Genomic DNA, 15,645 nt, shown 5'->3' on the forward strand with positions numbered 1-15,645 from the left:
AAATCAAGACTACGACCGCGCATTTGTATATAAATCAAGACTACGACCGAGCATAATATATAAAACAAGAGAACGACCGAGTCCAGTATGTAAATCAACAACACGACCAAGCATAGTATATAAATCCAGAAAACGACCAAGCATAGTATATAAATCAAGACCACAAATGAGCACAGAGTATTTACCAAGACGACGACAGAGCAGAGTTTATATACTAAGACAACGACTGAGCATAGTTTATAAATCAAGACTACAACCGAGCATATCATGTACATCAAGACCTCCAACAACCACAGTATATCTATCATCACAGCCAACGAGCATAGTATATAAATCAAGAACACCAACGAGGACAGTATATCAACAAAAATCACCAACGAGCACAGTATACAAATCAAGACCGCAACAAACCATAATATATAAAACAAGACTACGACAGAGCATGGTATATAAATCAAGACCACCAACGAGTAAAGTGTATAAATCAAGACCACCAAGTATAATAGTCAAAAAATCATGACAACCAACGAGCATAGTATATTAATCAAAACTATGACAGACCACAGAATATAAATCATCACATCCAACGAGCCTAGTATATAAATCAAGAACACCAAGGAGGACAGTATATTAATTAAGACCACCAACCAGCACAGTATATAAATCAAGACCACCAACCAGCACAGTATATAAATCAAGACCACTAACGAGCACAGTATATAAATCAAAACCACCACCGAGCACAGTATATAAATCAAGACCACCAACGAGGACAGTATATAAATCAAGACCACGACCGAGCATAGGATATAAATCAAAACATCGTCCGAACACATTATATAAATCATGACGACCAACGAACATAGTTGATAATCAAGACCACAAACGATCATATTATCTATATCAAGACCACCATCGAACATAATATACAAATCAAGAAAAACCAACGAGCACATTGTATAAATCAAGACCACAACCGAGCATAGGATATAAATCAAAACATCGTCCGAACACATTATATGAATCAAGACCACAAGCACACATAGTATATAAATCAAGACTTCGACCGAGCATAGTATATAAATCATGACGACCAACGAACATAAATGTTTATCAAGACCACCAACGATCATAGTATCTATATCAAGACCACCATCGAACATAATATACAAATCAAGAAAACCAACGAGCACATTATATAAATCCAAACCACGACCGAGCATAGGATATAAATCAAAACATCGTCCGAACACATTATATAAATCAAGACCACAAGCGAACATAGTATATAAATCAAGACTTTGACCGAGGATAGTATATAAATCATGATGACCAACGAACATAGTTGATAATCAAGACCACAAACGATCATAGTATCTATCTCAAGACCACCATCGAACATAATATACAAATTAAGAAAACCAACGAGCACATTATATAAATCATGACCACGACCGACCATAGTATATACATCAAGACCCACCAACGAGCATAGTATATAAATCAAGACTTCAACAGACCATAGTATATAAATCAAGATTACGACAGAGCAAAGTATATAAATCAAGACCATCAACGTCCAAAGTATATAAAACAAGATTACGATCAAGCACTGTTTAAAAATCATGACGACCAACGAACATAGTATATAAATCAAGACCACGACCGAGCATAGTATATACATTAAGAGAACGACCGAGCATAGTATATCAATCAAGATTACGATAGAGCATAGTATATAAATCAAGAGAACCAACGATCACAGTATATAAATCAAGACCACGACCGATCACAGTATATAAATCAAGACAACGACCGAATACGATATATAAATCATGACAACCAACGAACATATTATATAAGTCAAGACCACGACCGTGCATAGTATATGTATATCTTTATATATAAGTGCCTATAAATAGCAGCACATGACATACAAATCTATGGGAGTGTGGATTAATCAGTACAGAGATTAATTCAATTACACAAATAAAATTATAGATTGCCTAACAATGTAATTTTAACACACTATTTAGTATGTAAATATAAGAATGTTTAAAATATTTACAAAATGATGAAAATAAACGCAATATTTCGCTAGACTAACTAGCTTTATCAAGCGTGCATCTATCCAGGTGAAATCGGATGTAGATGATAAGAAACTTTTGCAGCTCAATGTATATGTTGCACTTGAATTTAGCTGCCTTGAAAATAATAAATAATTTGAATGAAGTTCAAGATTTTTACAAAATTGGTAGTTGAAGTTAGCAACGTCCATTGGCCAATATTACAGGATAAAAAGGACGATGCTGTGTACTAAATTATTCTTTATCTTTCCTGTATCTTTTCTCATCTTTTTCGTTAAGACCATCAGGTTCTAAAGTGTGGAGTTGGTGGATCCAAAAATTTTAGAATTTCTAGGACACTGTAACTCTTTCCACCATTCAATAAAATTTACATATGAATCATCAATGGAGAAAATAAACTTCCTCGACACTACGAGTTACATCAAGAACGGAACCATTATAACGGACCTTCACACCAAACAAACGGACAAACATCAATTCCTTTCTCCTAAAAGTTGCCATCCTAAACACTGCTCCCGTGGCATCCCATTCAGCCAGGCATTGCGAATCAAGAGAATATGCTCTACTGAAAATACGCAAAATGCTAGACTTGGACAACTACGTAAACATCTAGTTGTTCGAGGATACAATAACAACATCATTGATAGCGCTTTCGAAAGAGCAAACAAAACTAGTCGCCAAGAACTTCTAGAGTACAAAGATAAGAATAAAGCAGCTAACAGAACACCCCTTGTACTCACTTACCATCCTGATTTTAAAAATGTGTCTTCCATTGTTCAGAAGCATTGGAAAATTATAGAAAATGATTCAAATCTTAAAAAAGTATTTTCCTCACCACCAGTCATGGCCTTCAGAAGACCTAAAAACATCCGTGACAAATTAGTGACATCTGTATTAGCAAAGCAGCCTACTCCATCTCCCGGTTGCTACAAACAATGTGGTCGAAGGAACTGCTTGTGTTGTAAAGCTGCCAATACAAGCAGTTCTTTCATCAGCTCCGTTACTAAACAAAATTATACCATCTACTCAAATTCCAACTGTAAAACGGAGAACTCAATTTATATATTAACATGTGACACATGTGGCATTCAGTATGTGGGAGAAACAATGGACAAATTTAATATTCGGCTCAATAACCATCGTTCATGGTACAAAACCAACAAAAACTGTCCTCTCACAAGACATCTTCGTTCAACGAAACATTCTTTTGATAATGTTACCTTCCAAATCATAGAAGTCAACACCGAGTGGGACACCACGGCGAGAAGGAGAAGAGAAAATGTTTGGATCCACCAACTCCACACTTTAGAACCTTATGGTCTTAACGAAAAAGATGAGAAAAGATACAGGAAAGATAAAGAATAATTTAGTACACAGCATCGTCCTTTTTATCCTGTAATATTGGTCAATGGACGTTGCTAACTTCAACTACCAATTTTGTAAAAATCTTGAACTTCATTCAAATTATTTATTATTTTCAAGGCAGCTAAATTCAAGTGCAACATATACATTGAGCTGCAAAAGTTTCTTATCATCTACATCCGATTTCACCTGGATAGATGCACGCTTGATAAAGCTAGTTAGTCTAGCGAAATATTGCGTTTATTTTCATCATTTTGTAAATATTTTAAACATTCTTATATTTACATACTAAATAGTGTGTTAAAATTACATTGTTAGGCAATCTATATCTTTATATATATTTATATATATATATATAGATTGCCTAACAATGTAATTTTAACACACTATTTAGTATGTAAATATAAGAATGTTTAAAATATTTACAAAATGATGAAAATAAACGCAATATTCTTTTGATAATGTTACTTTCCAAATCATAGAAGTCAACACCGAGTGGGACACCACGGCGAGAAGGAGAAGAGAAAATATTTGGATCCACCAACTCTACACTTTAGAACCTGATGGTCTTAACGAAAAAGATGAGAAAAGATACAGGGAAGATAAAGAATAATTTAGTACACAGCATCGTCCTTTTTATCCTGTAATATTGGTCAATGGACGTTGCTAACTTCAACTACCAATTTTGTAAAAAATCTTGAACTTCATCCAAATTATGTATTATTTTCAAGGCAGCTAAATTCAAGTGCAACATATACATTGAGCTGCAAAAGTTTCTTATCATCTACATCCGATTTCACCTGGATAGATGCACGCTTGATAAAGCTAGTTAGTCTAGCGAAATATTGCGTTTATTTTCATCATTTTGTAAATATTTTAAACATTCTTATATTTACATACTAAATAGTGTGTTAAAATTACATTGTTAGGCAATCTATAATTTTATTTGTGTAATTGAATTAATCTCTGTACTGATTAATCCACACTCCCATAGATTTGTATGTCATGTGCTGCTATTTATAGGCACTTATACATCAACACCAAAAACGAGCAAAAACAACACATATTAATCAAAACAATCAACGAGCCTGGTATATAAATATATGTAAATCAAGACCGCAACCGAGCATAGAATATAAATCAAGACTACGACCGAGCATTGTATATGAATAATGACGAACAACGGGCATAATATAAAAATCAAAACCACGTCCGAGCATAGTAAATAAATCAATCCCACCAACGAACACAGTATATTAATAAGAACCACCAACGAACATAGTATATAAATCAGGACCACGACCGAGCATAATATATGAACCAAGACCACGACCGAGCATAGTATATAAATCAAGATCACAAACGAACATTGTATATAAATCAAGACAACAAAAGAGCATAGTATATAAATCAAAACTACGTCTGAAAATAGTACATAAATCAAGATCACCAACGAACACAGTATATAAATCATGACGACCAATGAGCAAAGTATATAAATCAAGACACCAACCGACCACAGTAAATAAATTATGACGACCAACGAGCGTAGTACATAAATCAAGACCACCAACGAACCTTCTATATAAATTAAGACCACGATTAAGCAAAGTATATAAATCAAGACCACAAACGAACATTATTTATAAATCAAGACAACAAACGAGCGTAGTTCATAAATTAAGACTACGACCAAACAAAGTACTAAAATCATGACGACCAACGAGCATAGTTTATAAATCAAGACCACCAACGAAAATACTATATAAATCAACAGCACCAACGTCCACAGTATACAAATCAAGATTACGATTGAGCAAAGTATATAAATCATGACGACCAACGAACATAGCATATAAATCAAGACCACGACCATGCATAGTATATACATCAAGACCACGACCGAGCATAGTATATAAGTCAAGACCACGTTACAGCATAGTATAACATCAAGACCACCAACGAGCATGGTATATTAATCACGACTATGACCGGACATAAAATATAAATCAAGACTACATCCAAGCACAGTCTTTAAATCTTGACGACCAAACATAGTATATAAATCAAGACCATGACCGAGCATAGTACATACATCAAGACCAAAAACGAGCATAGTGAAGAAATCAAGACCAACAACGAGCATAGTATATAAATCGAGACTGCAATCAAGCATAGTATATAAAACAAGACACCGACGAGCACAGTATATTATTCAAGATTACAACCGATCACAGTATATGAACAATGATCACCAAAGAGCATAGTATATAAATCAAGACTACGATAGACAGAGCATAGTATATAAATCAAGACCATTAACGAGCGAAGTATATAAATAAAGACCACCAACGAACATAGTATAAAATCGAGATCGCGACCGAACATAGTATATAAATCAAAACTATGACCGAGTACAGTATATAAATCAAAGCACAAACGAGCACGGTATGTAAATCAAGACACATTGTATGAATAATGACGACCAGCGAATATAGTATATAAATCAAGACCACGACCAAAAATAGTATGTAAATCAAGACCAAGACCGAACATAGTATATACATATGCATCAAGACCACAAACGAGCATAGTATATAAATCACGACTTCGAATGATCGTTATATATAAATCAAGACCACGACTAAGCATAGTAGACAAATCAAGACCACAAACGAGCATTGTATATAAATCAAGACCACCAACGAGCATAGTATATAAATCAAGGCCAACAACGAGCACAGTATAACCAATTAAACAATAATCAAACATACATGACTACAGACTTTTTTCATGTAAGTAACCATGAAATATATGTGCTGCTGTATTCTACGACGTAACTTACTTTTGGCTTTGGTTGGACCTATATGGATGTTAATATACTGAAATATTGAAAACAGGAAATCGATACAAGGTATAATTGGTAACTGTCGTCATACTCTTAGTCTGTTTAAAAATTGATATATTACTAAACAATAACAATGTTAAAAACCTTTCACGGAGAAAGTAAATATCCCTAGACAACACTGACAAAGTCAATAATTTCACTTGTAACCAAACTGATTAAAAGTTATTTCGCCCAATGATTTTTTGATTTATCTGGAAAGGTACGTTATTTGAAATATAAATGTAAATGTATATTGTCTATTTTTCATTATTTATCAAGAAAATTGCATTAGAAGCTTGTTACAAGGGAACAAACGGTTCTTCCAAGTGGTAAACTAAGGGTTCCAAGCGGTACAGATATAATTTTCTAAAATCTACCTTATTCCACATCGAACTTTTCAAGAATGACCATTGAGAATTGTCATAGTAATTTTCAATATTGTCTTTCTATGAATGTAAGGATTAATTTCTAAAGATATGTATTTTCAAGAATGACGGTCTGAGAATTGTCACAGTAACTTTCAATATTGTCTTTCTATGAATGTAAGGATTTATTTCTAAAGGTATGTCTTTTCGGGTTAGAAAATTAAAGGAAAATGATTTTATAAAGTGATTGTCCATTAAAATATTTTGCGTTTTTAACAATATGTATATTCGGTCGTTTTGGTTTTGTTTTTTTGTTTTTTTTCTTCTTTTTTGGCACATATATAGCCAGATTGCTCGATTTATTCGCATTGAATGTTTATATCAGAATAAGGTCCGTGTGAATTTGCAAGTTTAATTAATTAGAAAGGTGTTACAATGTAGACTTCTTCTTTGTTGATTTTCTTTCCAGGACCTCCATAGTTTAATAGTTTCATCCAGAGAATTAGCTTGTTGAATCTATGTAGTTAAATTTTATCTTTAGAAGTTTAAGCGTCCTACGATCAAATTCTCAAGTCCTTTTAAAATCCTGTTATTTCCTAATTAATAACAGAATAGGATAATAGAATGTTCTGGACACTTCAATGCAAAAATGTTAACGGTAATGTCATTAACGATGTCGACATTGATGTTTTTGACCCTGACAATTTTTTATCAATAGTTTTTGACAAAATAAAATATGAGTAGGCTTACCCCATAAAAATATGTCAGCCATGTTCCGTTCTTTGGATGTGACAACTTGCATTATTATATCATTTTGACCAAGATTACAGTTATACATGCTTATTACAATAAGATGAATTCTACAAATGCAGTTAACATGGCATGCGCAGTTTTGTAGTTTTGCGTGAAATACTTGTACAAGGAGTTTGAAGACATATTAAAAACAAACATGTAAGACAGAATTTAAGAGTAAATTCTGGTTTCTTACCGACAAGTATCTTGTAAACAATCTGTGGATGTTATTTGATTTTAAAATTTATAATATTTTGTCGAAATTAAACATGATAAAAGGTGGCAAAATCTACCCTTATCATACTTTCTCATTTGGAAAAATGTCTTTCATAACCTCCATTCGGTTTGGAAACCTAGATAGATCAGTATGTGCGAATAATGGTATAGTATGATTTTGTAATCTAAGTTCTCTTTTTTTTATTCATCATATGGAATGAAGTGTTGTACGGTTAATATGAAATTCATGTGGGAATGGGGACAATATATTGTTGATTTTCTATAGCTCTTCCCTAGTGACATTTTGATAAAGACTTTCTGTTTTGGTAATTCTCGTAAACTTTTCCAGAATCAAACAATCGTTCAGAGTTATGTCGCTTCATCTGACTTCTAACACTTTAAGACATCGATATTTATTTTAAAAAATGTCTAATCGAACACAAAGTTATACTTCATTTGGCTGAAAAATGTAAAAACTTAACACGTTGATAGTACAATCTGACAAGAAATCGTTTTGCTATTGCAGTACACATAATATTTAAAACCCGGAAAAATAAAATTAGGTATACGGGCATCAGTCAATAGACAAAAATGTTCACCTATAGAAGTGATACAAGGACACACTTCAAATTTATTAATAATGCATATTTATCATGAAACGAAGGAGAATAGTATACTGTTCAATGTTCCAAAAAAGGAAAATAATATAAATTCACATAAGTGGATTGAGTAACAATGTAGTATTGCGTAAGAACATTATTTCCTGATTTTCCGGTTTTCTGGGGGATTTAATTGTTGTGTGTTTTTTTATCATTATTATTTATCAATAACAATGCAGCAGGGTATTTTAAATTTCCTACTTCGCAGGGTTCTGTTTGTTAAGTTGTAAATATTTTATTTTTTTTTAATTAAAAACACCTTACCAGAGGTGTATGACATCCCCGTCTCTACTACTCGTAACTAAAGATTTTCATTAATAAGTTTTAGTTAACCTATAGCTATACAATGGAGTCTATGGGAATGCAACCAGAGTATAAATCTCAATATCTGAAAATTATACCATAGCTATCTATAATTTTTACATTTTTACCATGGTTTTGTTGTTACTGGACTTCGAAGAAAAATAGAAAGAAAGCAAGACCTGATTGCTGCCGGTTGAATTTTTTGACATAGGAACAACAGAATCAGCGAGGGGCCACTAAACTAAACTTCCCGCTTTGCACCAGCCGATATAATGAATGCCTAGGGTGGGAATTGAACTCCGTTGTCCTATACATTTAAATGAACACAAATTCGATCTAAGAACAACAAAAATAACCAAGTAGTTAAAAATATATATATACAATGCATGTGTTTAGCTATATATTTATATATATATCATACTGGAAAATATAAGTTGATTTTCGGTTATTGAGATGTATACTTGGATTGTATTCTCATATGCTCTATTGTACAGCTGTAGTTTGCACTTTGTAAGTCACGCCTCTTTTGGGGAGAAATTTAATATGCATATCAATGTTGCTAGTGTTTACATGGTTGTTGCAATGGATGCAAACTATTTTGTTTTTAATTAAGACTTGATTGGAGAATTAAATGGATAGAAATAAAAATGTCTTTTTTTTTCTAACTTACTTTTTCAGGAGGACTGAAAGACATTTGGGTGTTGAGTCAAATTTATTGGAAAAATTCAGTGTGATCCTGCAATGTTTATAAATGGAGGCCAGTAAAACTAGAAAATATTCCGCACAGCTATATGTTTTTATTGGTGCAAAAAAAAAAAGTAGTGCATGTCTCTTTTCCAGGGAAATATAACATTCTCCTCAAAACGTCCTGAATGAAGAGTGACTGCATAAAAAGTAAAATCACAAAAATACTGAACTCCGAGGAAAATTCAATCGGAAAGTCCCTAATCACATGGCAAAATCAAATGACAAAACACATCAAACGAATGGACAACAACTGTCATATTCCTGACTTGGTACAGGCATTTTCAAATGTAGAAAATGGTGGATTGAACCTGGTTTTATAGCGCTAAACCTCTCACTTGTACGACAGTCTTATCAAATTTCGTTATATTTACAACGATGCGTGAACAAAACAGACATTATAAATAAAATAGTCAAAATATGGGTACAGCAGTCATCACTGTGTTACAATATCAAAACAAACAATTATTTACAAAAAAAGCACAAAAGCATCTATCAAATTAAGACCCACATTCATTGCTTCGCGTGTCTGACGTCAGAAAATGTAAACGTCACATAAGAAAAAAGTTTGTCATTCAATGTCTATTCAAAACAATTTTATAATTTCACATGGGGAATGTTGGTATACAGGGTTAAAAAATCAAAAGTTATGTTAGAATTAATTTCAGAAATAGACCGAGATTTATAATTGTCCAGAAGTTCTTCAGAACCCTTAAGAATCCACATATGGTAAATACCACTACGCGAGTAAAATAAATTTGTCGTTTGTCGTTCAAAGTATTTTCAAATTTATAATAGAACAATAACATAATGACATATAATAGAACAATAACATAATGACGGGATCTTTTAAAGTACAGAGTCACGTTATAAGAACCACAGAAACACAAAAAGTCGCATATACAAAACACACCAGTAAAAATTAAAGATAATACAAACACATTGACGGGATGTATAAGTACCTAGCCACGTCAAATGGATATCACAGAAAACAAACCAAACAGTAAAAGTAATATTAATAATAGAACAAAGACAAATGAAAGAACAATATTACACGTTGTTAAGATGATAAACAACGTCAGTATGCAGAATCTATACTTCAAGACCATCATGTATTGTTTGTGAAGTTGATACGGAATATTTATCAACAAGGTCTTGGTACCTTCCGATGAACTTTTTTAGAAAAAGGACGAGACGTTCTTTGACATACCCCTGGTTCATCGACTTTCTGCTCAGACACTGGTGACGTTTTACAAAGTCTGAGTAAGAGCTGCAAGCTCTTGAATATCGAATAAGTTGGGAAATGTATATCCCATATGCAGGTGAAGTTGGTATATTGCTACTAAGGTGGGGGAAATTTATAATTTTAAAATTAAAATCGTCTCGTTTGTCATAGATTCTGGTACTGAGATGACTGTGTATGTCAAATTCGAGATATAAGTCTAAAAATGAGGCGGAGGAAGCCGTGTCTGTTGTTTCTTTAATTTCTAGTTCTGGGGGATATATTAATGGAACCCAATCAGAAAAGTTCGGATTGTTAATGGAAAGAACATCATCAATATATCTAAAAGTGAAATTAAATAATCTGGCTTCTTTGATCTTCTTGTTTTTGACAAGTGTCTGAAGGAACTCCGATTCATATGAAAATAAGAAGAGGTCGGCAAGGAGAGGCGCACAGTTCGTTCCCATAGGAATGCCGACAATTTGTTGAAAAAGTCTACCTCCAAATTCAACAAATATGTTGTCGATAAGAAACTCCAGCATACTGATCACTTGTTCTTCTGTGTAGCATGTGCATTTTAGGCAGTTTCAAGGGGAAATTGCATTGCTGGTTTTACACAAGTGCAACCTATAAGGTAAATAATGGAAATTCATCACTCAGCCTCCCTGGGAAGCAAATTTTGGACCCCTTTTGGGTTTTTATTTTGCAGAATCAACATGGAATCATTTTGGAATGCACTGTCTTTAGCTTTGTCTTTGAAAAGTGAAAACAAAATTATGGAAATTATGACTGTACAGTGTGGTTAGGTGTTTTGGAGCATGGGGTCTATGGGAAAAAAGTTGTAAATTGGCCTGATGGCACTAGAACTCTTGAAAGAGCTCACAGATTATCTTATATGCTGGATAAAAAAATATTAAAAGAAAATCTTCCCCGTTACTCTGCAAACGGTGATCATTTAGATAATTCACACCTTTGCCATAACCCGAAATGTATGAATCCGGAGCACCTGATTTTAGAGCCGCATAGTTTTAACATAGATAGAATTTTCTGTAGACGGATAAAACAGTGTACAAAAAGTCATTTACCGTATTGTCTTATCTGATGCAGGTAATTTATTTATTTTTAACATGTCTTGATCTCAGTTTTTGGCAAACGAATACTCATGAGGATGTTTTTCAGACCCCGTGCGCCTCGACTTCCTGGTTCAATGGGAACCCCAGCCGCTTTACAGAGTTTAACGATGGATTCTCCAGGGCCATTATTTACATTGTGTATAGCTGTATGTACCCTTCCTTTGTAGTTTCTGGTAAATTTTACATTGCTAGGTACAGTTGCACGTATTGCACGGTAAGTTGCTTCAGCTTTTTGTGTGTAAGTGTTTTTGCATGTACGGTTTAGCTTGGTAGGTCCAAGTCGATATTTCACGCATTAACGTAACAATGCTGCTGTGTTCTCTGATTTATTTAATTTGAAGTTATTTTTCAGATAAGGTGATTTTTAAGTACATGTCTTCAAACTATTCCTATTTGAACAAACAATGGAATATTTTGTACACCCATTATGATCTCCCTGATAGCAAGAAACTATAGCATGATATGCATATGATAGGTGAACTTCTATCCGTACAGAGTGCATATTGAATCTTTCAAAGGCAGCATACAATGCTGCCTGACAACGCGCTGCCATTTCTTAAGCAAAAGTTTTCAGATTTTTTTCTTTCTCTGAAATTAATCGTGCCGCCATTACTTCCTTCAGACCTGATGTTTTTTGATAAAATTTCTATGACTTGCGGACACATGTCTCATGTGTCTCGTATCTAGAAAATGAATTGGTGAGTATTGGTAGTACCAGATTTAAAAAGAGACTCTGCAGCTCTAAATGCACTGTTGTTAGGGTCAGTAGTGATTTCTTGAACTTCAAGACCATTATTTTTTCAGGTCTAACAAGCAGTCTTTAGCCCATCGCTCCTCACTGCCTATGCTGTCATGCATTTCAATGTTTGCGGAACAGTGACCCATGTGAGATTTCACCTTTCTTTTTGTTTTATGTTTACTCTTATTTGAGCATAGCTTAAAAACTTGTCTTATGTTTAAAATACTGTGCTTATAAGTGTTATTTTCTAACATGTTGTATGTACATTGAGTAGCTGGTTGAAATGGTGTTTTACCCATTCCGGAATGAATAGGGTTATTAAATATTCCGTCGCCCTGAATGTTAATAAAATTAGGATTATCACCTCTCAATATGTTTATTTCCTTTAGTAATTTTCTTTCTGAGCCAAATCCTTTTTATTGTACTCTTCTGTAATTTCAGAACCAACATTAGCACTGTGTTGCATACTTGAAGTGGAAGGAGCTGGTATATTAGAACCTAGAAATAATTTTTGTAGACCAGTTGTGCTGATAGCTATGTGATTAAGTGCGACTTGTATGGTTAGATTGATAGCTGCTGTTCGACGACCACGTTTCTTGGCGACCACCTCATTGTAAAGGTTGAACATTTTAGAATTATAAGAACACTCATTGCAGCTTGCCTTTTCTTTCCAGGCAGCTCCTCTTTGCTGCTCTGCACTTAAATCCCACGATATGAACCCAGTGCACATAGGGGATATGTTTCTGTGTTCTATGAAAACTTCATTCCACATTTGTTCCAGTACATTGATCCGAAGGAGTCGAAAACTATTTTTCTCTGACCTGAAGTTGCCAAAATTGAAATGAATTATTTTGCTTGGTCAAAAACTAATGATTAACTTTGGAAAATGTGAAAATAATTCTATTTTGAATTACCTCCCTTACAAGGTATTTTCTTTAAATAAGCTTTTTGACAAAATTTACTTTCAAAAAGGAAATTTTTTTCCTTTTCTGTGTTTTTATATATTTTATATATAAAAACCATACACAATTCAGCTCGTAAAAATATATATAGGACTAGAAATTTTAAAATAAGTATAATCTTAGCTTGCATTTTCTTCAGGTGTCACATTTTAACAATTGGCATATAAGACAAATGCCTATTTCTCCATAGATGTTAATAAGGGGCTTTTTTAAGCACGTTTAATTGTTTTTGAAAGCTTAATAACCCTGTTTTTGTTTCATTTTCAGCACATTTTTCAACTTCTGTTTTTGTCGCAGGCTTCGGCGTTAGAAAGCGAGTTGACTTTGTAGAGGCAGGAGTTACTTGAACATTCTTTTTATGGACAGATTTAGTCACTTAGTCATACAAGTCATTTGGTAGTCTTACAAATTTGCCTTTTTTAGCAGGTTAAGTCTTATTTCTGTACTTTTTTCCCTTATTATATGGCTTGTTTCCTTTCTGAATTGTGTATTTCCTTAGACGCCATGGGATTGGAATCATTGTTATTGTAAGAATTGTTTAAAATGCACTTTATTCCAGTATTTTAAGATTTAAACATCAAATATAGGACCTTACAACTAAACGATCATGAATGACTAAGTTTTTTGTTTATATCTGATGGTACTGAAGGTGATCACATTATTTTGTAATTTGACAAGTTCATTTAATTTGACCTCTCTCCATTTTATTTTTTTATCAGTTCTGACAGGCTTGTTTGCTAAAACATAAACAGATAAGGTGTATGTTTATGTTATAGAGATAGTTTTTTTAAGCTAGTATGACAACTTTCAATGCATTTTATGGTATAGTACATAAAGAAGACAGAATTTCTACATAATAGACATATTGTAGAAAATCTAACCATGATTCTAATAGCTGTACATCAAAGCACAAGAAAAACACAAATATATAATGAATTTATTAAGCAGACAAAAAAAAATATATTGAATGCAAAAAAAATCTAGTGAAAAGGAAAAAAAACACACTTTGCCGCAAACAGGGTGTAGTTACTTGAAGTACTATAAAAAATAATAATGAATAAACTACCATTGTAACCTGATATTTTCTATTACTCACACAAATAACAACAAGAATATAAGAACATTTTGACCCTTAAAAGGGTTTAAAAGTTCAGTATAGGTTGCACTTTGTAAATCACGTGTGATTTGCAAGTCACGCCTCTTTTGGGGAGAAATTTAATATGCATATCATTGCTGCTACTGTTTACATGGTTGTTGCCATGGATGCAAACTATTTTGTTTTTAATTAAGACTTGATTGGAGAATTAAATGGATAGAAATAAAATTGTCTATTTTTTTTTTAACTTATTTTTCAGGAGAACTGGAAGACATTTGGGTGTTGAGTCAAAATTAATGGAAAAATTCAGTGCGATCCCGCAGTGTTTATAAATGGAGGCCAGTAAAACTAGAAAATATGCCGCACAGCTATATCTTTTTATTGGTGCAAAAAAAGTAGTGCATGTCTCCTTTCCAGGGAAATATAACATTCTCCTCAAAACTTCCTGAATGAAGAGTGACTGCATATGCATTTTAGGCAGTTTCAATGGGAAATTGCATTGATGGTTTTACGCAAGTGCAACCTGTAGGTTTTAAAATTATTTGCTATACACTGCTCACATCTAGAGTTTAAAGAGGTTGTTCAAGTAATAATAATAATGTTGAGCCGTTAGAATTATGTCGCGTCTGGTTACTCTAAATGAAAGTTACATTTTAAGGACTTTCTATAAGAAACATGTTATTTTAGTGGTGAACATTTTGAAACCCTTTTTAATTAATGTAAGACTTGGGCTTTTGATACAAATTAAAACGATGTATGATTCATTCAAAATGTCAGAAAGATTTTAGTGAAATTAATTTCTCAGAATTATAAATTAATATCTAAAAATGAAAACATTTCGAAAATGTTGATAAAATAAAAAAAAATCTAACCCTTTAAACTGGGATTCCAGATTATGCAGATATCTTTCAAAATATCCGAATCTGTAGTCTCTTGCGGCCACGAAATTCATCCTTACCCTTGAATCCTTATTGTAGCGTTACAGTCCTACATATTCGGCTTATATCTGTTTGTTTTGTTGCACAGCATATCCAGAACATTTAATTCCTTCAGCATTTTTTCGTCTGTAACGTTATGC

At 33.2% G+C, this 15,645-nt stretch overlaps 1 protein-coding gene across 1 annotated transcript; it reads left to right on the top strand.

Annotated features, from left to right (window-relative positions):
- Positions 1-442: 442 nt before the first annotated feature.
- LOC127733337 (uncharacterized) lies at positions 443-1,839 on the top strand. Its single transcript, XM_052242705.1, has 3 exons — positions 443-497; positions 717-824; positions 1,766-1,839. Exons 1-3 carry the CDS (start codon positions 443-445, stop codon positions 1,837-1,839), a joined length of 237 nt encoding a protein of 78 aa, XP_052098665.1.
- Positions 1,840-15,645: the final 13,806 nt, after the last annotated feature.

This window comes from Mytilus californianus, unplaced genomic scaffold (genome assembly GCF_021869535.1).
Source record: "Mytilus californianus isolate M0D057914Y unplaced genomic scaffold, xbMytCali1.0.p SCAF_3, whole genome shotgun sequence".
In the NCBI taxonomy this organism is placed as follows: Eukaryota; Metazoa; Mollusca; class Bivalvia; order Mytilida; family Mytilidae; genus Mytilus; species Mytilus californianus.

Coding starts and splice junctions, on each gene's coding strand:
- LOC127733337 (XM_052242705.1), top strand. CDS start 443: ATGGTATATAAATCAAGACCACCAACGAGTAAAGTGTATAAATCAAGA. Junction 498..716: donor GTATAAATCAAGACCACCAA/GTATAATAGTCA, acceptor TAACGAGCACAG/TATATAAATCAAAACCACCA. Junction 825..1,765: donor AGGATATAAATCAAAACATC/GTCCGAACACAT, acceptor CAACGATCACAG/TATATAAATCAAGACCACGA.